General features: G+C 50.3%; 1 protein-coding gene across 3 annotated transcripts in view; it reads right to left on the bottom strand.

Annotated features, from left to right (window-relative positions):
- Positions 1-419: 419 nt before the first annotated feature.
- The window catches only part of LOC116954073 (protein naked cuticle homolog 2), a 77,994-nt gene continuing 52,791 nt past the window's right edge, over positions 420-25,622 (bottom strand). For 2 of the 3 annotated variants that reach the window (XM_076052153.1, XM_076052152.1), the window contains exons 8-10: positions 25,376-25,520; positions 24,107-24,249; positions 420-11,266 (exon numbers count right to left, since the gene is read on the bottom strand). In XM_076052153.1, the coding sequence (XP_075908268.1) occupies positions 10,626-11,266; positions 24,107-24,249; positions 25,376-25,520 (929 nt within the window). In that variant the 3' untranslated portion in view covers positions 420-10,625. The remainder of the gene's footprint in view (positions 11,267-24,106; positions 24,250-25,375; positions 25,521-25,622) is intronic. The other variant, XM_076052154.1, reaches the window with a different exon arrangement.

A 25,622-nucleotide genomic window follows, 5' to 3' on the forward strand; every position in this document is an offset into this window, starting at 1 on the left:
TTGTCGTTGTTGGTGTTGGTTGTTGTTTTGTTGTTGTTGTTGGTTGTTGCTGCTGCTGCTGTTGCTTTTATTGTAACAAAACGCGAGCACGCCCAGCCAGGCGACGCGCTTTGCGGAAAACGATCCCAAACGATCCCAAGCGATGCCAAACAATCCCAAACCGAACCATTTAAGAGGGGGGGGAGGAGGCGGCTGCCCCAGGCAAGTGGAGCGACATCGGGAGAGGATGAACATTTAAATGGAGGGAGGATAACTGGGGAAAGGGTATGACTGACTTAATGAGGGAAATCCCGGATTGTATGTTTGGTGGTTTTAGAAAAAAAATGTAATAAAAAAAGATCCACGCGTAACCCATCCCGCGGGTGACCCAACAGCCGCGGTCGATGGACGGGACGAAGAATCCCGAGTCCCAAGCGGAGTACATTTCACGATCGCGTTTATTAGTCCCCGCGTTCATGTGGCATGCCAAGCAGCCCCTAGCGTTAGGGGCCCTGCGGCGTTGGTTAAACGACGGAAGGAACACGGAGGGGTCGGATAGCAGGGGGCTGGGGGGGCGGGGGGGCGGGGGGCGGGGGGGGGCGGGGGGGTGGAGAACACAGAAAATAATCCACAGGCTTGTCCGGGCGGTTATTATTTATCTGCACAGACAATTCAAGGTCTCGTTTCATTACCACGTGGTGTACAATGTTACTTGAGTAGAGAGCCGGGGGGCGGGAGGGGCGATCAAAGTGAATAAGTTAAAGCGTCAATATAGAATACGTTACGCGTTGCATTCTTGAGACATGTCGCGGCACGCGGAACGCGAGCGCCAATTAGTTTGTAAATTAAACAACGACAACAACAACAATGACTCGAGCGATACACACACATCATTATGAGACCTCCTTTGCCAGTAACAAGATATAATAATAGGTTTTTACCCTTTTTTGTGCCAGCTAAAAGGGTCAAAACCTATTACTACGCACACATCATGTCTACTCTCCGGTTCTTTCGGTAAAGTCACGTGGATAGAAGGAAAAAAATCATAAAACACGACGTTTCTGTCGCAACACAAGCGTCCGTCATCACCGTGTGTTGCGACCGAAACGTCGTGTTCTTTTATGAGTTTTATCTTATTATTCTACCTACCACGTGACTTTACCGAAAGAATCAGAGAGTACGGATTCCTGCAGTCACGAAAGCTTCAAATCAAGATTGACATCATGTATATATATTTTTAAACATCGCAATTAATTAACATCGAATCTGCTTTGCGACCCTTGGACAGAAGGCACGGCCACCGTGGAGGAGCTGCAGCGAAATGAAAACTCGAGGGCAATGATAATAATAATAGGGTCTTTCCCCATTTTTTCTGGCAACAAAACTAAAACCTTATTGCAAGGATTCATGTTGCTGCATTAACCTTGCAGTCAAAATGCAAACAGAAACACACACTCTGATAATATATATGCATTGTTCCGTGAAACTGATTGGTCCACACCAAGGGACGGCTTTCTTTTGAGCCTCGACCCAATTGGTGCTCGACCAGAGGACGCCAAAAGGCGTCACACAGCTCAAAGACAATGCCACTATCAAAGTAATGAGGGCTCGGGGTGAGCATCTACATCATCATTAGACCTCCTTTGCCCAGAGGATCGACGCTGTCTCCTGAGAAATAGACGCGGCTTTTTTTTTGCGGTTGTACGATGGGGCATTATTTTTATTTTATTTTTGTTAACCCGACAGACACTTGGAGCCATCTCAGCGCGAGGCGTGGGGGGCCCTTGTGGGATAACAATGTGGGTCCTGAGATGGTACCAGGACGAAGCGTCGCTTCGTGGGCAACAGCAACTCCCGCTCCCCGGCGCGGGTTCCCACCATTACCAAACATCAGGCACGTGCGGTGGATTAATTTGCATGTGACATGGAAAATGTCGCTCTCCCGCGTGTGTGTTTTTTTTGGGGTTGTGTGTGGGGAGGCGGCGGCGGCGGCGACGACGATGAGAGCGGGGGGAGCTTTGAGAAAGAACCGGCACCGGTGTTTCAAACGGTCTCCACTACCTGGAGGTGGGATCGAACCGGCGATCATCTGGACTTGCAAAGCCTCCACTATCTGGAGGTGGGATCGAACCGGCGATCATCTGGACTTGCAAAGCCTCCACTACCTGGAGGTGGGATCGAACCGGCGATCATCTGGACTTGCAAAGCCTCCACTACCTGGAGGTGGGATCGAACCGGCGATCATCTGGACTTGCAAAGTCTCCACTACCCGGAGGTGGGATCGAACCGGCGATCATCTGGACTTGCAAAGCCTCCACTACCCGGAGGTGGGATCGAACCGGCGATCATCTGGACTTGCAAAGCCTCCACTACCTGGAGGTGGGATCGAACCGGCGATCATCTGGACTTGCAAAGCCTCCACTACCCGGAGGTGGGATCGAACCGGCGATCATCTGGACTTGCGAAGCGTGGTCGCGCGCTTGCTGCTGACCTCTACGCAGGTCGCGGCGGTGAAAAAAATCGCGATGGGGCTGCGCGTGGAACGGGTTCATTGTCAGCGGCACTGGCGCCGAAGCGGCTATCGCCAAGCGCCTGTGTCCAGGGTCCACCGTGACCCAGTGCCGCTGTCAAATCCCCCCATGGGGACACAACTGCGGCTGCCCTCCCGTGATTCTCCTGCTGAGGATGGGGTCGGCCTCATGTACGCTAAGCTGTTGGCCAGCGGTCGAATGCATTTCCAACCCTTGAGGAAATGAAAGGTGAAGAGGTTCGGTAAAAATAAAAAAAATACGAAAACTGATTTTTTTATTTCGCCAGGTAAGGCCCACTGAGCGAAACAGAGCTCTTTTTCAGCAGCGACCTGGCCAACGAAGTGGCTCATCGTGTAGAAATGTACAGCAGCCGAATACTCTAAACGGTCCGTGGCGATGTTGATTCCAAATGTGGAGGGGAAAACCGGAAGACCCGGAGAAAAAAATCCACGTGACCACCACGGCGAGAGAGAGAGAGAGAGAGACACGCAGACTCCAAATATACAGCAGCGGGCGTCAGAGCCGGGATGGATCCCACGACCTCCTGTGTACCAGGCGAGGGAGTTAACATCTCCTAGTCACCGTGATGATGATAAGAGAGAGAGAGAGACACGCAGACTCCAAATATACAGCAGCGGGCGTCAGAGCCGGGATGGATCCCACGACCTCCTGTGTACCAGGCGAGGGAGTTAACATCTCCTAGCCACCGTGATGATGATGAGAGAGAGAGAGAGACACGCAAACTTCAAATATACAGCAGCAGACGTCAGAGCTGGGATGGATCCCACGACCTCCTGTATACCAGGCGAGGGAGTTAACATCTCCTAGCGACCCTGATGATGAGAGAGAGACACGCAAACTCCAAATATACAGCAGCAGGCGTCAGAGCCGGGATGGATCCCACGACCTCCTGTGTACCAGGCGAGGCGGTTAACATCTCTCCACCGTGGCGCCCTTATTTCGTTAGTATCGCGGTGGTGCTTATCGCAACACCTCCACTGGCAGACTTGAGCCAGCGGCGTGTGAATCTTCCACATTCCAATGGCAGGAGCCAGTATTGCAATGTGTGTCCCGCAAGACAACCGCCGTTGTGGTGGCCCGCACGGGGGGGGGGGGGAGGGGGGGCCACGGGGCCCTTCCGAATCTCCGCACCGCCCCGCACGCGACCCATGGCTACGCGAAGGGGCGTGATCGGAACGACGACAAACAAGCAAACGGAAAACACACGAGCGGCGAGAGATTAACGAACGCACGGTTGTTTTTATCCCTCGGCGCTCGCCCTTCGTTCATGATTTGAAGGCGTAACGAATAACGCGCCGGCTTGTGTATATCTGCGGCGACTGCCGCCGTTGCCGCCGCTGCAGCCCCCTGTGTTTAGGCATATTTTGTTCTTTGGTTCTTTCGGTAAAGTCACCACGTAGAATGAGAATAAAATAATAAATTGATAAAATAAAATAACACAATAATATTCTCACGACGTTTCGGCCACAACACAAGCGGCCTTCATCTGGTGAAGGGACGAGACTGTCTGGTAGGACAGCGCTGGAGTGAAAAAAGCCACGCTCAGATCACGACCTTTAAGCTGTGTGAGAAGAAACAAAGCGCCTTGACAAAGGAATTAGCATATAATTTAGCATTGAAATGGCTGAGTGATTAGCTTGTGACTGGTCACAGAAATGGCTATGTTAAAGTTAAAGCATACACATCCGCAAAGGCACCTCTTGACAAAGGAATTAGCATATAATTTAGCATTGAAATGGCTGAGTGATTAGCTTGTAACTGGTCACAGAAATGGCTATGTTAAAGTTAAAGTATACACATCCGCAAAGGCACCTCTTGACAAAGGAATTAGCATAGAATTTAGCATTGAAATAGCTGAGTGATTAGCTTGTAACTGGTCACAGAGCTCTGACTTTAACATAGCTATTTCTGTGACCAGTTACAAGCTAATCACTCAGCTATTTCAATGCTAAATTCTATGCTAATTCCTTTGTCAAGGGGTGCCTCTGCGGGTGTGTATACTTTAACTTAGCTATTTCAATGCTAAATTCTATGCTAATTCCTTTGTCAAGGCGCTTTGTTTCTTCTCACACAGCTTAAAGGTCGTGATCTGAGCGTGGCTTTTTCACTCCAGCGCTGTCCTACCAGACAGTCTCGTCCCCTTCACCTGATGAAGGCCGCTTGTGTTGTGGCCGAAACGTCGTGAGAATATTATTGTGTTATTTTATTTTATCAATTTATTATTTTATTCTCATTGCTAAATTCTATGCTAATTCCTTTGTCAAGGGGTGCCTCTGCGGATGTGTATACTTTAACTTAGCTATTTCAATGCTAAATTCTACGTGGTGACTTTACCGAAAGAACCAAAGAAGATGAATCCTTGCAGTCACGAAAGCTTTAAATCGAAACATATTTTGTTTGTTAAGATTTTGAAGGAAGGTAGGAAAAACGTGTAAAGACATCGAAAATACTGTTCGGGATTACACTTGCGAACTGGAGACTTGAGTGCTGAACACTCATACAATGCGGCGACCGTCACCTCGTTTACAATATTGAAGTTGTACAAAAGTTTGCTCGAGATCACACTTTATAAAAAAAAATACACACACACGTTCCTTTAGTGACGCATATAATATATAGATGAACTTTGTAAATTAGTACGATTTCTCAAAATAAATGTTTAGCACGTTAAGATGAACACTAACGCTAATAAATACATGTTTAGACGACGAGACAATTCGAATTATGTCGACGACTTGAAAAGAAGGCAAAGTGTGCTCACTACCTTATATTTCACGCGAATGCAAAATATTCGGAAGCAGAGCAATCGATTGATTAACCGATTAATTAATTATTTCGCCCAATCAATTAATTTGACCCATTCATGAATTCACCACCCTTTCCCCCCCCCCAATCAGCCCGCCGATTTCACAATGAGCCCTGCACGACTCTAAAATCACCACATGGTCACGGTAACACATTCTCCTGCGGAGGGATGCTGGTAGGAACGTCGGGTTGCTCGGTCAATGGGCAGGGTCACACGGCGGCACCACGTGGTGTGTTCCGCACAATATGCCCGACTGTGAGGGCGGGCACAAGCCGGCGTGAGTAGGTTAAACGTTGAGTTTTATAAGGGCACCACGGGGTGACCAGCCCCTCCCCACCCAGCCCCACCCCTACCACCCCCCACCCAGCCCCACCCACCCACCCAGCCCCTCCCCACCCGCCCCAATTGATTGCAGCCAAATACTCTGAAACGCGTGATGTCGATTCGAAACGCAGAGGGGGGGGGGGGGGGACCAGAGGGCCCAGACGAAAATCCACACGACCACCACGGGGAGAGAGAGACGCGCAAACTCCAAATATACAGCAGCAGGTGTCGATGTCGGAATAGAACCCACGACCTCATGTAGACCAGGCAAGGTAGTTAACATCTCCTAGCCACCGCGATGATGATGATTATGGGAGAGAGAGACACGCAAACACCAAATATACAACGGGCGTCAGGATGGGGATCGAACCCACGACCTCTTGCGTACGAGGCGAGGTAGTTAACATCTCGTCACCGCGGTGTCTACGTTAGTCGGCGCGGGTTGCTGAAGGGTGACGGGTGGGGGGGGCCTACGACCGGTTCTGAATCACTCGCCACCGACATTAGCCGTTCGCCGCGACCGGGAAATCGATAAACGTTTAATGTCGTGTAAGCCCCATTGAGCTCAGATCGTGTAAATATGTAAATGTGTCGTTAAACCCGCCACCACCCGACACGGCCAACTAGTAAAGGTTGTCACGTAAACAGAACGTGACCAATTCGTCACTAGTACAGCACTAGTGTGTGGTGTATAGTGTAGTGTATAGTGTAGTGTATAGTGTAGTGTATAGTAGTGTATAGTGTGTAGTGTATAGTGTAGTGTATAGTGTAGTGTATAGTAGTGTATGGTGTGTAGTGTATAGTATTGTAGTGTATAGTGTAGTGTATAGTGTAGTGTATAGTGTAGTGTATAGTAGTGTAGTGTATTGTGTAGTATATAGTAGTGTAGTATGTAGTTGTGTATTGTATAGTGTAGTGTATAGTGTAGTGTATAGTAGTGTAGTGTATTGTGTAGTATATAGTAGTGTAGTATATAGTAGTGTATAGTAGTGTAGGGTATGGTAGTGTAGTGTATAGTAGTGTAGTGTATAGTAGTGTGGTGTATAGTAGTGTAGTGTATAGTAGTGTAGTGTATAGTAGTGTAGTGTGTAGTGTATAGTGTAGTGTACTAGTACAGCACTAGTGTGTAGTGTATTGTAGTGTAGTGTATAGTAGTGTAGTGTATAGTAGTGTATAGTGTATAGTAGTGTAGTGTATAGTAGCGTAGTGTATTGTGTAGTGTATAGTAGTGTAGTGTATAGTAGTGTATAGTGTATAGTAGTGTAGTGTATAGTGTAGTGTATAGTAGTGTAGTGTATTGTGTAGTGTAGTGTATAGTAGTGTAGTGTATAGTAGTGTAGTGTATAGTGTAGTGTATTGTGTAGTGTATAGTAGCGTAGTGTATAGTAGTGTAGTGTATTGTGTAGTGTATAGTAGTGTATAGTGTAGTGTATTGTGTAGTGTATAGTAGTGTAGTATATAGTAGTGTATAGTAGTGTAGGGTATGGTAGTGTAGTGTATAGTAGTGTAGTGTATAGTAGTGTGGTGTATAGTAGTGTAGTGTATAGTAGTGTAGTGTATAGTAGTGTAGTGTGTAGTGTATAGTGTAGTGTACTAGTACAGCACTAGTGTGTAGTGTATTGTAGTGTAGTGTATAGTAGTGTAGTGTATAGTAGTGTATAGTGTATAGTAGTGTAGTGTATAGTAGCGTAGTGTATTGTGTAGTGTATAGTGTATAGTAGTGTAGTGTATAGTAGTGTATAGTGTATAGTAGTGTAGTGTATAGTGTAGTGTATAGTAGTGTAGTGTATTGTGTAGTGTAGTGTATAGTAGTGTAGTGTATAGTAGTGTAGTGTATAGTGTAGTGTATTGTGTAGTGTATAGTAGCGTAGTGTATAGTAGTGTAGTGTATTGTGTAGTGTATAGTAGTGTAGTGTATAGTGTAGTGTATTATGTAGTGTATAGTAGTGTAGTGTATAGTGTAGTGTATAGTAGTGTAGTGTATTGTGTAGTGTATAGTGTAGTGCATAGTAGTGTAGTGTATAATGTAGTGTATAGTAGTGTATTGTGTAGTGTATAGTGTAGTGTGCTAGTAGAGCACTAGTGTGTAGTGTATAGTGTAGTGTATAGTAGTGTGGTGTATAGTGTAGTGTATAGTAGTGTAGTGTATAGTAGTGTATAGTAGTGTAGTGTATAGTAGTGTATAGTGGTGTAGTGTATAGTGTAGTGTATAGTAGTGTAGTGTATAGTAGTGTAGTGTATAGTGCAGTGTATAGTAGTGTAGTGTATTGTGTAGTGTATAGTATAGTGTATAGTGTAGTGCATAGTGTAGTGTATAGTGTAGTGTATAGTAGTGTAGTGTATAGTAGTGTAGTGTATAGTGTAGTGTAGTGTATAGTAGTGTAGTGTATAATGTAGTGTACTAGTACAGCACGCCGGTGTGTTGGAGAGCCAAGCCACAACATTTACAATCCGAGTACGACGTTTCGCCAGTATTTACAACCAGCTTCATCAGGCGACAGCCACATTTGGCGGGTTTAACGACACATTTATATATTTAAGCGATCTAACCCCCCCAAAAAAACCCCTGTATTAAGGACGATATTGGTCGTGAAAGCCTCCTATGTGTGAGACCCATTGAGCTTCTGAGAAGCTCTCTTCCAGATAGCGGACCTAACTCAGGCCACTGTGGGTTGTCAGCGGAGCGTGCTGACCGCTGGCGCCACCACCCCCACCGCAATCAATGCTCTACCGTCTTCCTCACCGGCAAATTCACGCAGTCGCAAAAGTTCCCTGAACCAGGGCATGGTCAGGTCCCTTTAAGGCGGCCCGGCCAAGGACCCATTGCGGTGGTTCTTCATTAACTGGGCAAACATTGAGTTCAGTCTCGAGCACTCATTGCTTCACCATATATTATCAATATAATAAGGATACATCTATTCATATGCAATAGTTTATAAATATATATTCATTAGTGGTGTCAGCCTATTCATTTCAACGGCAATGTGTTTTTTTTTGTATGAACACACAAAGCCCGAAACATTAGTCATGTTTTCTGTACCTTGGCTACAAGCAGTTTTGTTAGGTTCTTCGTTACAATAAAGAATCTAAAATACATCTAAAAACGTGTTTCTGTTGCAGCCAGAGAGTAGCTCTTGGCGGTTAACAAACAAAAAAGAAACGATAATAATTTACAATGCCTAACGTCGCTCCAACCTCTAGGATGACGGCCTCCCAATGACCTGGGAGTTGATTCGACCATACTTCACCGCGCTGGGCACTGCGGGTTTGGCGGAGGGAAGAGGTGGACCCTGCAACAAGGACCGGTTCCGATAATAATCGCCACCGGTGTTGGCCATGGCCGGGGAAATCGAACTCGGGCCACCGTGTACGCAGGGCGCCGAGCACTTGCCATTAAATTGCGCTCAAAGCGTTAGGCGTGAATAAATATCCCAGGCCATCTCTGTGCAGACGGGGCGCCGAGCCGTAACCACGACTACATTTTACCGCAAGAAGGCACCTTCGTCAGATTTCCACAAAAAGAAATCTTAAAAGCAGAAATGGAAATTAACTCGCGCTCGCACGTTGACAAATGAAACGCCATGTTTGAAAAATGGCGACCCACAGGCTGTCCCTAGGCAAGGCACAAGCGAGTAAGGGCCTTATGGGTCACGACCCAACCGCTACGTCTACCAAGACGAAAGGCGTCATATATATTTTGTCCAGCACTTTATATTCTGCATCGTGTTGCCACATCTGAGGTGCGAGAAGGCGGGACGTATCGGCGGAAGAAGAATTATCTCTCGATGCCAGAACAGGGGAGAAGGGCTCGTGAAGGGCTTGTGACCGGAGTGGCGCGTCGTCGCGCAACTGACGCATCGACCAGGACTTCTAACGTCCCGGGACGAATGACCGATGTCCCAGGAAAACTTCCCTCAAGAAGAAACCCCTGGGGGGGGGGTATGGAAACCTTAATTACGCGCTACAAATGAGAGCATTCGTGCTTTTTCTTGCGGACGTAATTTTAACCTACGAATGTCCCGAGGCCACCGCGGTCTTTGCACGGAAATAATTTCTTCCTCCTTTGTTGGACTCCAGCATCTTGAGTTTTTGGGACCGCTGACGCAGAGCAAAGGGTTGCTGAAGAGAAAACTTACACTGGCAGCACAGATCCCACTAGAATAGCACTTAACATGTTCACGTAACCTCTCTCTGTATATATATTTTATATCTCTCTCTCAGCATATTTTTGAACAAGCCCAACCATCATGGCCTTGACCACTGGGCAATCTCCCTGAGACATTTCTACTATTTCTGACGATCACCGAGGTACAGTCCAGCGGTCATCCAAAGTGGTGATGGTGGTGGGGGAGGTGGGGAGGGGGGGTGAGAGAGAGAGACAGAGAGAGGGAAATGTGCGGACGTCTTAAAGTACGAGCCCCAGACAATAACCCGGGGGCCCTCACTCCGGATAGATCTCCCCAAGGCGAAGGTGTCGCCTCTGTCGAGATCCACCACAGCTGGAAGCAATTCCTTTCGGCTCTGAGGAACCCAAGGGTTAGCACCTTCAACGATCATCGTCGGGGGGCGGGGGGGGCGGGTGGTAAGCGGTGAGAGAGACCCTACAGACATTAGTGGAAGGCGTCTTACAGATAAATGTAAAATTACTATTTTGGACGCCCAAAAAAATAAACACTACAACGGACTGCCGGAGCTTTCCGTCGTTCCAAGTTGCCGCTGACAAACCGCCGCAGCTGCCCGCCCGCCCGACCGACCGACAATGTCATCGGTGGTTTTCCGCGCGGCTTTGCTCAACGGATAAAGCGCCTCTCCCGTCGACTTCGCCTCTCGTCGTGTCTTCGATGGGGCCGTGCGTGCGGTCGGGTCGGTTAAGTCGGCTGGTGGAGTGGGGGGGGGGGCCTCGGTCGAGAGATCTCACGGAGAGGGGGGGCGGGGGGAGATCAAAAAGGCGGAGTGGCGCGTCATCACGTCTCGTGGTAGTGGTGGTAGTGGTGGTGGTGATGGTGCTCGTGGTAGTGGTGGTGCTCGTGCCGTTGCATAACCGGCACCAGCATGGACGTCTGCATTGCCCCCGGCTGCTGCTGCACGTGCAGTTGCTGCTGCTGCTGCTGCTGCTGCAGGTGCTGATGATGATGCTGATGCTGAGGTTGCTCCAGCCACCGAACGTCAGGGACGCCGGGCGCGGGGGCTCGCGTTTGGTAGTACGGAGGCCTCCCCGGAGAGAGGCAGCCTTCCCGCCCGCGCTGCCTGTGCTTCTTGTGCTGCTGCTGCTGCTGCTGCGGCTGCTGCTGCTGCTGCTGCTGTTGGACACCCACGGGCCTCAGAGGCTGCACGTAGGCAGGCACGGACCGGCCGCGCTGCCTGCCCGGCCTCGACGAGGCGGCCTGCGTCACGGCCGGGCCTTTGGTACGGGACGATCGCGAGACGTAGCGGGCGGCGGTTGTCGTGGTGGCGGCTGCGGCTGCGGCGGCGGCGGCGGCGGTCGAAGGGTCCTGCGGCGTGCGGTTGCGCTGGTGCAGGACGGTCTCCCGGCGGCCGTGCTGGCCGGCCGGGGTGTCGGGGTCGTGCTGGGCGTTGCGCCTCCTGCTCATCCGTGGGGAGCCTGCTGGACGAGGGAGGGAGGGAGGATCGGCGTTAGCCCAACGCTGCGCGTTTACTTGGCAGGGTCAGATCAGGGATAATATCTCGCGAGATGTTAACTATCTCGTCCGGTGTGCAGGAGGTCGTGGGTTCGATCCCGAGCCTCACGCCTGCTACTGCTGTATATTTGGAGATTGCGTCTTCTCCCGTTTAAAGTGTTTGGCCGCTTTAAAATGTCCACGCGATAAGCCACTTCGTTGAGCTATCAGGCCGCTGCTGAAAAAGAGCTAAAAAGCAGCTCAGTGGGCCTTACCTGGTAAAATAAAAAGGCAAAGTTTAAATCGTTTTTAGATGACGACAGTGCCTCCATTCCCCAAATTCACATACCATTTGCATCATACTCGATCACAGTGGTTCTTAAACTTTCCTGCAGCCTGCACCCCGTTGGTTCTCAATGGGTTAAAAATAAAATTGTACAATGTGAATAAGTACATCAGATTTGATGAAAAAAAGTAAGTTGTACCTATGCGGCGGTACTGAATTTTTTTTCGATGATTTTAGCTTCTAAAAATATCTGGCCATGTTCCGCACCCCCAGAGAGAGGGCATCTCGCACCCCACCGGGGGGTGTGTGCACGCCAGGTTCAGGACCGCTGCTCTATCATCACTGTGCGTGTGTAGTGGGTTCACGGGACACGGAGACGGTGGAGTAGAGGCAGCACTGTTTATTCAAGCTTAACAAGGGTTACACTGAGAAGGGGTAACGGCCCCTTCACCCGTATACACGCTGGGACACCCCCTAGGCTATCTAGCCTAACTCCTGCGCTCCCAGTTCCTCCAGCTACAGGCGCTAGAGGAGGCTATCTGACCTGGCCCTAGTCAAGCACAGATCACGGCACCCCAACAGCCAGACCGACCCTTAAAAGGGCTCCGGCTCTGAGGCTCTGGGGCCGCACCACCGGCTTGCCCTGCCGGCCCTCACAAGGACAGCGGTCAGGGAAGTCCCAGGGTCTATCCTAGCCGGCCTTCCTTCTTCACTGGTTCTTCATTCTTGGCCCCAACACACTGCCCCAAGCTCTCTGGCTCCCCGCCCTTTACACCCATACACCACTGAGGGTGGGGCTATAGCGGACGTGGTTGTAGCCACCAAGGTGTGGCTGTGTGTTACCTTCCCACACTGTGTGTTTCCTTCCCACAACACCCCTACACGTGCATCGTGAGCCCAGAGAAACGATGCTTTTGGATCGATGAATATTAATCGTGGCGATGAGTCTGATACGCGTTCATGCGGGCCTCGCAGATGGGACGGAGCAATTGGTGGCCCCGAATCTCGATTGTCTAGACCATGCTCTTGGCACTCTGTAAATGCATCGCACGTTGTGTAAAATACAAACTGTGTGAGTTATATCTATGGGACCCCTTTTTGTTGTTGTTTCCAGTATCAAGATGAGAAAAAAATAGTAGGCTTAACCCTTTCCGCCAATAATACAGGAGGTCCATAATACAGGTTTTTTTGGGTTAGATCGCGTAAATATTTATAGACTCGCCTTTTGCCCGTCCAAGGACGGGTGTATTGCAGTAATTCTGAAACTTGCAAGCGAAAAGCAGACCTCGACGTGATATCCATTGTATCAATTCGTGTACAATTTGTAAGGCCTCGGTCACACAGACATTAAATTTAAAGGTTATAATCCCTTGTTCATCATGACGTCCTTTTTACTTTGATGTCTCGACAGCGTTACGGAGATCACGTGATGACGTGAGGGTTCTGCCTTTGTAGTGAGGGTTGTGAGTTGACGCCGCGGAGGGGGGAGGAGGTGCCTCAGCCCCCCTCATGTCCTTTGGATTGCACTCTCATGCCTTTGGATTACACTCTCATGTTCACATGTCCTTTGGATTACACTCTCATACTCACATGTGCTTTGGATTACACTCTCATGCTCACATGTCACTAGGATTACACTCTCATACTCACATGTCCTTTGGATTACACTCTCATGCTCACATGTCACTAGGATTACACTCTCATGCTCACATGTCCTTTGGATTACACTCTCATACTCACATGTCCTTTGATTACACTCTCATACGCACATGTCCTTTGGATTACACTCTCATGTTCACATGTCCTTTGGATTACACTCTCATACTCGCGTGTCCTTTGGATTACACTCTCATGCTCACATATCCTTTAGATTGCACTCTCATGCTCACATGTAGGTTGCATTGCACTCTCATACTCGCGTGTCCTTTGGATTACACTCTCATGCTCACATATCCTTTAGATTGCACTCTCATGCTCACATGTAGGTTGCATTGCACTCTCATGCTCACGTGACCTTTGGATTGCACTCTCTCTTGCCTCGTGGAGGCCATTCTTTGATCTCACATTAACATCATGCTAAGCTCTCACATTAACATAGCCACTTCCGTGCCCTCGTTGAGGAGGCCGCTCTCCTCCTATCTTACAGCTACATGCTAATGTCTCACATTGACATCATGCTAATGTCTCACATTAACATCACTAGCCCTGCTCACTTCTTTATAATGACCCTTGGGCTACACCCATTTCAAACCTTTTAAAACAGTATGGCTCAGCAGCAGGCCATCGCTTTCCCACCTGATGACGGACGCTTGTGTTGCGCCCGAAACGTCGTGATTTATTTTATTTTATACCTATACGTGATGACTTTACCGAAAGAACCAAAGAGTATGGACGTTGAACTTCTTTGGCACCGTACGTCGCCAACCGTGCTCATCGGAGGTGCGGAGCGTGGACAACAAACTGTGGGTCTCTGTGTGAGTCTATGGGTCTCTGTGTGAGTCTATGGGTCTCTGTGTGAGTCTATGGGTCTTTGTGTGAGTCTATGGGTCTCTGTGTGAGTCTATGGGTCTCTGTGTGAGTCTATGGGTCTCTGTGGGAGTCTGTGGGTGTCTGTGTGTCTATGGGTCTTTGAGTGAGTCTATGGGTCTCTGTGTGAGTCTATGGGTCTGTGTGAGTCTGTGGGTCTCTGTGTGAGTCTATGGGTCTCTGTGTGAGTCTATGGGTCTCTGTGTGAGTCTATGGGTCTCTGTGTGAGTCTATGGGTCTCTGTGTGAGTCTGTGGGTCTCTGTGTGAGTCTGTGGGTCTCTGTGTGAGTCTATGGATCTCTGTGTGAGTCTATGGGTCTCTGTGTGAGTCTATGTGTCTCTGTGTGAGCCTGTGGGTCTCTGTGTGAGCCTGTGGGTCTCTGTGTGAGTCTATGGGTCTCTGTGTGAGTCTATGGGTCTCTGTGTGAGCCTATGGGTCTCTGTATGAGTCTATGGGTCTCTGTGTGAGCCTGTGGGTCTCTGTGTGAGTCTGTGGGTCTCTGTGTGAGTCTATGGGTTTCTGTGTGAGTCTATGGGCCTCTGTGTGAGTTATGGATCTCTCTGTGAGTCTATGGGTCTCTGTGTGAGTCTATGGGTCTCTGTGTGAGTCTATGGGTTTCTGTGTGAGTCTATGGGTCTTAGTGTGAGTCTATGGATCTCTGTGTGAGTCTATGGGACTCTGTGTGAGTCTCTGGGTCTCTGTGCGAGTCTATGGGTCTCTGTGTGATTCTATGGGTCTCTGTGTGAGTCTATGGGTCTCTGTGTGAATCTGTGGGTCTCTGTGTGAGTCTATGGGTCTCTGTGTGGTGAGTCTATGGGTCTCTGTGTGAGTCTATGGGTCTTTGTGTGAGTCTGTGGGTCTCTGTGTGAGTCTATGGGTCTCTGTGTGAGTCTATGGGTCTCTGTGTGTGGTGAGTCTATGGGTCTCTGTATGAGTCTATGGGTCTCTGTGTGGGTCTATGGGTCTCTGTGTGAGTCTATGGGTCTCTCTGTGAGTCTATGGGTCTCTGTGTGAGTCTCTGGGTCTCTGTGTGAGTCTATGGGTCTCTGTGTGAGTCCATGGATTTCTGTGTGAGTCTATGGGTCTTAGTGTGAGTCTATGGGTCTATGTGTGAGTCTATGGGTCTCTGTGTGAGTCTCTGGGTCTCTGTGCGATTCTATGGTCTCTGTGTGATTCTATGGGTCTCTGTGTGAGTCTATGGGTCTCTGTGTGAGTCTATGGGTCTCTGTGTGAGTCTATGGTTCTCTGTGTGAATCTGTGGGTCTCTGTGTGAGTCTATGGGTCTCTGCGTGAGTCTAATGGTCTCTGTGTGAGCCTGTGGTTCTTTGTGTGAGTCTATGGGTCTCTGTGTGAGTCTATGGGTCTCTGTGTGAGTCTATGGGTCTCTGTGTGAGTCTATGGGTCTCAGTGTGCGTCTGTGGGTCTCTGTGTGAGTCTATGGGTCTCTGCGTGAGTCTATGGGTCTCTGTGTGAGCCTGTGGTTCTCTGTGCGAGTCTATGGGTCTCTGTGTGAGTCTATTGGTCTCTGTGTAAGTCTATGGGTCTCTGTGTGAGTCTATGGGTCTCTGTGTGAGTCTATGGGTCTCTGTGTGCGCCTATGGGTCTCTGTGTGAGTCTATGGGTCTCTGTGTGAGTCTATGGGCCTCTTTGTGAGTCTATGGGTCTCTGTGTGAGTCTCTGGGTCTCTGTGTGAGTCTATGGGTCTCTGTGTGAGTCCGTGGGATTCTGTGTGAGTCTATGGGTTTCTGTGTGAGTCTATTGGTCCCTGTGTGAGTCTATGGATTTCTGTGTGAGTCTATGGGTGTCTGTCTCTGTGTGGGTCTATGGGTCTCTGTGTGAGTCTATGGGTCTCTGTGTGGGTCTATGGGTCTCTGTGTGAGTCTGTGGGTCTCTGTGTGAGTCTATGGGTCTCTGTGTGAGTCTATGGGTCTCTGTGTGAGTCTATGGATCTCTCTGTGAGTCTATGGGTCTCTGTGTGAGTCTATGGGTCTCTGTGTGAGCCTGTGGTTCTTTGTGTGAGTCTATGGGTCTCTGTGTGAGTCTATGGGTCTCTGTGTGAGTCTATCGGTCTCTGTGTGAGTCTATGGGTCTCAGTGTGCGTCTGTGGGTCTCTGTGTGAGTCTATGGGTCTCTGCGTGAGTCTATGGGTCTCTGTGTGAGCCTGTGGTTCTCTGTGCGAGTCTATGGGTCTCTGTGTGAGTCTATTGGTCTCTGTGTAAGTCTCTGGGTCTCTGTGTGAGTCTATGGGTCTCTGTGTGAGTCCGTGGGATTCTGTGTGAGTCTATAGGTTTCTGTGTGAGTCTATTGGTCCCTGTGTGAGTCTATGGGTTTCTGTGTGAGTCTATGGGTGTCTGTGTGAGTCTATGGGTCTCTGTGTGTGTCTATTGGTCTATGTGTGAGTCTATGGGTCTATGTTTGAGTCTATGGGTCTTTGTGTGAGTCTATGGGTCTCTGTGTGAGTCTATGGGTCTCAGTGTGCGTCTGTGGGTCTCTGTGTGAGTCTATGGGTCTCTGCGTGAGTCTATGGGTCTCTGTGTGAGCCTGTGGTTCTCTTTGTGAGTCTATGGGTCTCTGTGTGAGTCCGTGGGTCTCTGTGTGAGTCTATGGGTCTCTGTGAGTCCGTGGGTCTCTTTGTGAGTCCATGGGTCTCTGTGTGAGTCTATGGGTCTCTGTGTGAGTCTATCGGTCTTTGTGTGAGTCTATGGGTCTCTGTGTGAGTTTATGGGTCTCTGTGTGAGTCTATGGGTCTCTGTGTGCACCTATGGGTCTCTGTGTGAGTCTATGGGTCTCTGTGTGAGTCTATGGGCTTCTTTGTGAGTCTATGGGTCTCTGTGTGAGTCTCTGGGTCTCTGTGTGAGTCTATGGGTCTCTGTTTGAGTCCGTGGGTCTCTGTGTGAGTCTATGGGTTTCTGTGTGAGTCTATTGGTCTCTGTGTAAGTCTATGGGTTTCTGTGTGAGTCTATGGGTGTCTGTGTGAGCCTATGGGTCTGTGTGTGTGTCTATTGGTCTATGTGTGAGTCTATGGGTCTCTGTGTGAGGCCGTGGGTCTCTGTGTGAGTCTATGGGTCTCTGTGTGAGTCTATGGGGCTTAGTGTGAGTCTATGGGTCTTTGTGCGAGTCTATAGGTCTCTGTGTGAGTCTATGGGTCTCTGTGCGAGTCTATGGGTGTCTGTGTGAGTCTATGGGTCTCTGTGCGAGTCTATGGGTCTCTGTGCGAGTCTAACTACTACGTTGAACTTCTTTCACACCGTACGTAGCCAACCGCGCTAATCGGAGGTGCGGGGGAATGATAACAAACTAACACACACAAAAAGCAGTTCTAAAGAAATTAGTTTTATATTCATCGATTAATAAGCTCTTGACACCTGCATTCTTGCCGGAAAGAGTAAACCTATTATTTTCCGTCACGTGTAAGTTATAGATTGAAACTGCTTTTGTAGTTGTTCACCGTGTCGTTATGCGTATGCTCTATGTCACGTTACACCTCCGTGGGTATCTCTTGCTGACGAGGCGTCTCATCTCAAGGGATTTCCTTTTTTTAAAGATTACAAAACAAAACAAATATTATCACGACAACTTTTCGCTGCCAGTATCGAAGTATGGAAAATAATCATCTGTGTTAACCCCTCTTTCTGGCACTATAAAACAGTTGCGTTAAGACGCTCAAACACCAAATACAAACCCCTCGCAAGGAAATCAAGTAAACTGCATGAACCACTCACTCGCTACTTTGTGAACATGCAAACAAACACGTGGCTCTGATCATATTTAGGCGTTGTCTTTGAAGCTGATTGGCCTACAACAGAGACAGCGGCCTACCTCAGGGTCTAGTTCTCACCACCAGTGTCAGACCAGAGAATGCCAATAGGGGCCGTCCATAAATGACGTCACGTGATTTTGGACGATTTTTGAACCCCCCCCCCCCACCTCGTAACGCGGCGTCACAAAGAGTCAGACCCCCCCCCCCCCTCAAATATGACGTCACAAAGCTCTGCCCCCTCCACCAAAAAAATATAAAACATGCTTCAAATCGCTTTAAACTATTGACATTGTAGTGCGTATTTAATGTGGCGCTACACTCTGATGTTGTTGGAGAAAACATTTATTAAAATGTTAGAACGTGTTGTCTATATTTATTTATAAAGTTGCGCGTTTTGATGTGACGTCACATTTCTCAACCCCCCCCCCCTCGTCACACATCGTCACAAATGTCTAACCCCGCTCCCCCCCTCCCTAGGTGCGTGACGTCATTTATGGACGGCCCCATAGGTGACGAGTCCAAGGACAATGCACGTGTAAAAGATTTCATAGCTCGAGGTGAGTAGCAGCAGCAGCAGCTGCTGCATTATGGGATACCTTGTTTCCCCCAGTAGCAAAGTATGAAAATAAGAATATATAGGGACCTTCATCAGGTGGCACCGATACTGCAGGACAACCGCCGACATAGCTTAAAGAGCGGCTGACAACAAGAGTTTATTTACTTTTTTTCTACCCACGTGACTTTACCGAAAGAACCAAAGAGTTGTGGATTCCTTGCAGTCACGAACGCTTCAAATCAAGATTCACCCTTTCTGGCAAGTAAAACAGGAGGCGTTCACATTAAAAAAAAAACACCAAATAGAAATCTGCTTCAAGGAATCAAACGACTGCATTAACGACACGCAGCACTTACTGTGAACATGCAAACACAAACATGCTCTCTGATGATGATAATAATACTAGTGTGTAGGAACCTCCTGGTTACACCACCAGCCCACAGGGGATTATTGTGTCCGTCCGTCCGTCGTGCAGGAAAAATGGGAGGGGTGGGGCTGGGTTGGGAGGGTGGGGAGGGTGGGGAGGGGCTGGGTGGGGAGGGGCTGGGTGGGGAGGGGAGGGGCTGGGTGGGGAGGGTGGGGCTGCGTGGGGAGGGGCTGGGTGGGGAGGGGTGGGGCTAGTTGGGGAGGGGAGGGTGGGGAGGGGCTGGGTTGTGGGGGAGGGGCTGGGTTGGGAGGGAGGGGCTGGGTGGGGGGTGGGAGGGGTGGGGCTGGGTGGGGAGGGGCTGGTCACCCCGTGGTGTCCTTATAAAATTCAACGTTTAACCTACTCACGCCGGCTTGTGCCCGCCCTCACAGTCGGGCATATTGTGCGGAATACACCACGTGGTGCCGCCGTGTGACCCTGCCCATTGACCGAGCAACCCGACGTTCCTACCAGCTCCCTCCGCAGGAGAATGTGTTATTCGCATTGTCATTGAAACTGATTGGCCTTCATCAGAGACAGCAGCCTTCTTCAGCCCGAGTTCTCACCACCAGTGTCAGACAAGAGGACAACGCCAAAAGGCGAACGGTACAAACACAGTGCACCTAGCCGAGCATTTATAGCTTCTTGGGGGCTGTCCATAAATGACGTCACGCGATTTTGGACGATTTTTGACCCCCCCCCCCCTCGTCACACGGCGTCACAAAAAGTCAGACCCCCCCTCAAATATGACGTCACAAAGCTCTGCCCCCCCCCCCAAAAAAACATATTTCCATTTACAAAATAAAACATGCTTCAAATCGCTTTAAACTATTGTCATTGTAGTGCGTATTTAATGTGGCGCTGCACTCTGGTGTTGTAGAAGTGTTGTTATAACAACACAATTAGTGTTGTTATAACAATTCCGTATTTATTTAAAGTTGCGCATTTTTATGTGACGTCACATTTCTCACCACCCCCCCCCCCCATCGTCACACATCGTCACAAATGTCTGACCCCCCCCCAACCCCCCAGGTGCGTGACGTCATTTATGGCCGGCTCCTTGGGGTGGAGCAGGAGCTCTAGTATGGGATCCCTTTATTTATTCTGTAGTTGCCACATTGTCCAGCAGATGGTGCAACTCTTCCACCGTTCGCGTCGCTCTTGGTAATCAATAAAATAAAGAGATTGTTGGCGCCAAGGAAGAGACAAATCTGAATGTTTGTTTCGACTGGAGGAATCCGATGAGCTGAGAAGCTCTTTTTCACAGATGTCCGGTATAATAATCTCAGTGTAAATGTCTCACAAACCCGCACCAGTTCTGGCTCGTGGTTCACTGCGTCTCTGTGATTCTCTGCGTCTCTGTGATTCTCTGTCTCTGTGATTATCTGTGATTCACTGCGTCTCTGTGATTCTCTGTGATTCTCTGTGATTCTCTGTGTCTCTGTGATTCTCTGTGTCTCTGTGATTCTCTGTGATTCTGTGATTCACTGCGTCTCTGTGATTCTTTGTGATTCACTGCGTCTCTGTGATTCTCTGCGTCTCTGTGATTCTCTGTGATTCTCTGCGTCTCTGTGATTCTCTGCGTCTCTGTGATTCTCTGCGTCTCTGTGATTCTCTGTGATTCACTGCGTCTCTGTGATTCACTGCGTCTCTGTGATTCTTTGTGATTCACTGCGTCTCTGTGATTCACTACGTCTCTGTGATTCACTGCGTCTCTGTGATTCTCTGTCTCTGTGATTCTCTGTGATTCACTGCGTCTCTGTGATTCTCTGTGATTCTCTGTGATTCTCTGTTTCTCTGTGATTCTCTGTGTCTCTGTGATTCTCTGTGATTCTGTGATTCACTGCGTCTCTGTGATTCTTTGTGATTTACTGCGTCTCTGTGATTCTCTGCGTCTCTGTGATTCTCTGTGATTCACTGCGTCTCTGTGATTCTCTGCGTCTCTGTGATTCTCTGCGTCTCTGTGATTCTCTGCGTCTCTGTGATTCTCTGTGATTCACTGCGTCTCTGTGATTCACTGCGTCTCTGTGATTCTTTGTGATTCACTGCGTCTCTGTGATTCACTGCGTCTCTGTGATTCTTTGTGATTCACTACGTCTCTGTGATTCACTGCGTCTCTGTGATTTTGTGATTCACTGCGTCTCTGTGATTCTTTGTGATTCACTACGTCTCTGTGATTCACTGCGTTTCTGTGATTCTCTGTGATTCACTGCGTCTCTGTGATTCTGTGATTCACTGCGTCTCTGTGATTCACTGCGTCTCTGCGATTCTGCGATTCTCTGCGTCTCTGTGATTCTCTGCGTCTCTGTGATTCACTGCGTCTCTGTGATTCACTGCGTCTCTGTGATTCACTGCGTCTCTGTGATTCTCTGTGATTCACTGCGTCTCTGTGATTCACTGCGTCTCTGTGATTCTCTGCGTCTCTGTGATTCTTTGTGATTCACTACGTCTCTGTGATTCACTGCGTCTCTGTGATTCTCTATGATTCACTGCGTCTCTGCGATTCTCTGCGTCTCTGTGATTCACTGCGTCTCTGTGATTCACTGCGTCTCTGTGATTCTCTGCGTCTCTGTGATTCTCTGCGTCTCTGCGATTCTCTGCGTCTCTGTGATTCACTGCGTCTCTGTGATTCACTGCGTCTCTGTGATTCTCTGCGTCTCTGTGATTCTCTGCGTCTCTGCGTCTCTGTGATTCACTGCGTCTCTGTGATTCTCTGTGTCTCTGCGATTCACTGCGTCTCTGTGATTCACTGCGTCTCTGTGATTCTCTGCGTCTCTGTGATTCTCTGCGTCTCTGTGATTCTCTGCGTCTCTGTGATTCTCTGTGTCTCTGCGATTCACTGCAATTCTCTGCGTCTCTGCGATTCTCTGCGTCTCTGTGATTCACTGCGTCTCTGTGATTCACTGCGTCTCTGTGATTCTCTGCGTCTCTGTGATTCTCTGCGTCTCTGCGATTCTCTGCGTCTCTGTGATTCACTGCGTCTCTGTGATTCACTGCGTCTCTGTGATTCTCTGCGTCTCTGTGATTCTCTGCGTCTCTGCGATTCTCTGCGTCTCTGTGATTCACTGCGTCTCTGTGATTCTCTGTGTCTCTGCGATTCACTGCAATTCTCTGCGTCTCTGCGATTCTCTGTGATTCTCTGCGTCTCTGTGATTCTCTGCGTCTCTGTGATTCTCTGCGTCTCTGTGATTCTCTGCGTCTCTGTGATTCTCTGCGTCTCTGTGATTCTCTGCATCTCTGTGATTCTCTGCGTCTCTGTGATTCACTGCGATCCTCTGGGTCTTTCTACGTGACAAAAAACGCTGGCAAATGAAACCGTCACGACCCCCCTCCAATCATATCGAGGGGGGTCGCGACGAGAGCCCCCCCCCCGGGCCTTCTGCCACCCCCCCCCCCCCCCCACCAATTCCCGGCTCCATCGCGAGTTTATTCGGGGAGTTTTGTGTATTCCGAGCATTCTTACTCTTTCACGTGCCTACACACAAACACGCACACACACACACCTGTAACCCACACACACACACACCAGTAACCCACACACACACCAGTAACCCACACACACACACCAGTAACCCACACACACACACCAGTAACCCACACACACACACCAGTAACCCACACACACACACCAGTAACCCACACACACACACCAGTAACCCACACACACACACCAGTAACCCACACACACACACACCAGTAACCCACACACACCAGTAACCCCCACACACACCCACACCTGTAACCCACACACACACACACCAGTAACCCACACACACACCAGTAACCCACACACACACCAGTAACCCACACACACACACACCAGTAACCCACACACACACCAGTAACCCACACACACACACCAGTAACCCCCACACACACACCAGTAACCCACACACACACACCAGTAACCCACACACACACACCAGTAACCCACACACACCAGTAACCCACACACACACACCAGTAACCCACACACACACCAGTAACCCACACACACACACACACCAGTAACCCACACACACACACACCAGTAACCCACACACACACCAGTAACCCACACACACACACACCAGTAACCCACACACACCAGTAACCCCCACACACACACCAGTAACACACACACACCAGTAACCCACACACACACACACCAGTAACCCACACACACACACCAGTAACACACACACACACACACCAGTAACCCCCACACACACACACACCAGTAACCCACACACACACACCAGTAACCCACACACACACCAGTAACCCACACACACACACCAGTAACCCCCCCACACACACCAGTAACCCACACACACACACACACCAGTAACCCACACACACACCAGTAACCCACACACACACCAGTAACCCACACACACCAGTGTGTGTGTGTGGGGGGGGGGGGGGTTACAAGTAAATTTGTTTCTCCCAGGAGAGCGGCATAACTTAAGGGCCGCGTGAGACGATTTGTTAAACAACGATACCGCTCGTGATAACAGGCTGTCTCTCTGCCGTGCAAGCCAGGGTTTTTGTTGTTGTTGTTGCTTGGCTTGATCCGCTCGCTCGCTCGCGAGAGATACACACACGAGCGGCCACCCCTCCGCCAGTACATCTCTCTCTCTCGATCTCATCTTGGCGAACGAGTGATCCGACACCGCGTCAAAACATTCCGCGTTCAGATTCTCCCCCACTGCGCCTCCCCCTCCCTACCCCACGTGCGGCTCGGACCGTGATCTCGACGGCGCTCGCCGCCACGCCTCCCGCAGCAAAGGGCGTCCCTCGAAGCGAGCCGTCCAATCGCGAGCGAGCGTGAGCGCGCGCGATTGTTCCCCGCCGTCCAATCGCGTGCGAGCGTGAGCGCGGCCGATTGTTCCCCGTCGTCCAATCGCGTGCGGCTGGCGGCGGGCGGGGCGGGGGCAAGGGGGGCGTGGTTGCTGCTTGTACGCCTCACTGGGCACATTTTGTAGATTGACGAGCGGAGGGTCGGAGGTCAAATAAAAAAAGTTGTGGGGGATACACTTTGCGGTTGGGTGAGCAAAAGGTGGTAGGCAGGCGAGAGGAAAGACGGTGAGGTGTGGAAGATTGGGCGACTGACGTGATGGGGCGAGCGAGCGAGCGAGCGAGGCGGGTGAAATGACGGGCGAGGGAGGAACGAGTTTGTGCGTGGGCCAAACGGCGTGAAGGGCGAGCGGAACGAGTCGGCCGCTGGGCGAGCGAGATGATGGACGGGCGAGTAAAGCGACGGGCGGGTGAGGAAGTGGACGGGCTGGGTGCGAGGAGCGAGCGGGAGACCTTGCGCGGGCGAGCAGGCGGGCGTTCCGTAACTCTCCATGCCAGCCAGGTCCAGGTAGTGGTTCCTGCGCTCCACGTTCTCGTCCACGCAGTAGCAGTGGCGGGCGGTCGCCGAGCCCTGGGGTTGCCCGCTGTTGTGGCGCCTGCGCGCAAATAAATCCGACATATTGGGCATACACTGGACACGTACTGTGGACGCAAACGGGGGGGGAAAAAAGAGCACAAGAGGGCACGTGATCACCCTGGGGCAGTGCCTCCGGACTGGCGGCAGCAGCGGACAGCCCGGCGGCGGGCCCTCGGCAAGGCCGTGGGAAGCGGCCACCACGGGGCCGCCGCAGACGCTGCCATCGCCTTCATGAAATGCCAGATTTATTACTGCGCGGTGGGGGTGGGGGTGGGGGGGGGGGAAACCGTGGGATGAAGACGACGGGGGGGGGGGGGCGCTTAAAGGTTTCTGAGCGTCGGGGGTGGCCCGTGGCTCCTAAAATGTGGGAACCACGCAGCCCTCTGGCAGATGGTTTAACAACAAAAAAACAGAAGGGGGGGGGGGGGGCGGACGACAAAAATCGATGGAGTGCTTTTGGACACCCGCGTTAAGAAGTAATAATTCAGCAACAACGTAAAAAAAAACATGGAAAATGTTTCCCGGCTCTTTCCACTTCCCAACTGCCGCCCCCCCAAAACGGTGCAAACGTCGGCCCAGTTTGCGGCGGGCCTCCGTCGGTTCGCCGGTTTAAAACTATTGATTTACTTTCAACAAATATTTTTTTTTATTTCACCAGATAAGGCCCACTGAGCTGTACAGCTCTTTTTCAGAAGCGACCTTTGCTATCGCAAACGATTGCAGTTCAACAAAGTGGCTCATCATCGTCCCGTGGACATTCACGGCAGCCAAACAATCTCAACGCGCGACGTTGGTTCTAAATGTGGAAGGAAAAACCCGAGGACCCGGAGAAAAATCCACGCGACCACGGGGGAGAGAGACAGAGAGAGAGAGACACGCAAACGCAAAAATATCCATCAGCAGGCGTCAGGGTCAGGATCGAACCCACGACCTCCTGTATACCAGGCGAGGGTGTTAACATCTCCGAGACACCGTTTCCGCACCGCCGACACCCGGGATTACCACCCGCGGGTTGCCGCGGGGAGGGCGATGTCTCCCAGCCTGCCCTTTCCTGTTGCGGCGTCCGTGTTTTTATTGTTAATGTGTTTTTGTTTTCCCGCGACCGCCCGCTAATTGAAACCGCGTGACCGTGCTTTGCCGCGTACCGCAACGGAGGGTGCTCAGGCTGCTGCTGCTGGGGCTGCTGCTGCTGCTGGGGCTGCTGCTGCTGGGGCTGCTGCTGCTTCTGGGGCTGCCTGGCCTCCTCGGGGGTTGCCGTTTCCTCCCCCTGGCCGTGCGACGGCGGCTGATCTGAAACACAAGCACGGAGACGCACGCGCGTACATGCGTGACAACTAACTGCGACTTTTTTTTTTCATTTTACCAGGTAGAGGCCCACTGAGCTGTGAGCTT

The sequence above is a fragment of the Petromyzon marinus genome, chromosome 54, assembly GCF_048934315.1.
Source record: "Petromyzon marinus isolate PM22_M1 ecotype Great Lakes invasive population chromosome 54, UKy_Petmar_22M1.pri1.0, whole genome shotgun sequence".
Lineage (NCBI taxonomy): Eukaryota > Metazoa > Chordata > Hyperoartia > Petromyzontiformes > Petromyzontidae > Petromyzon > Petromyzon marinus.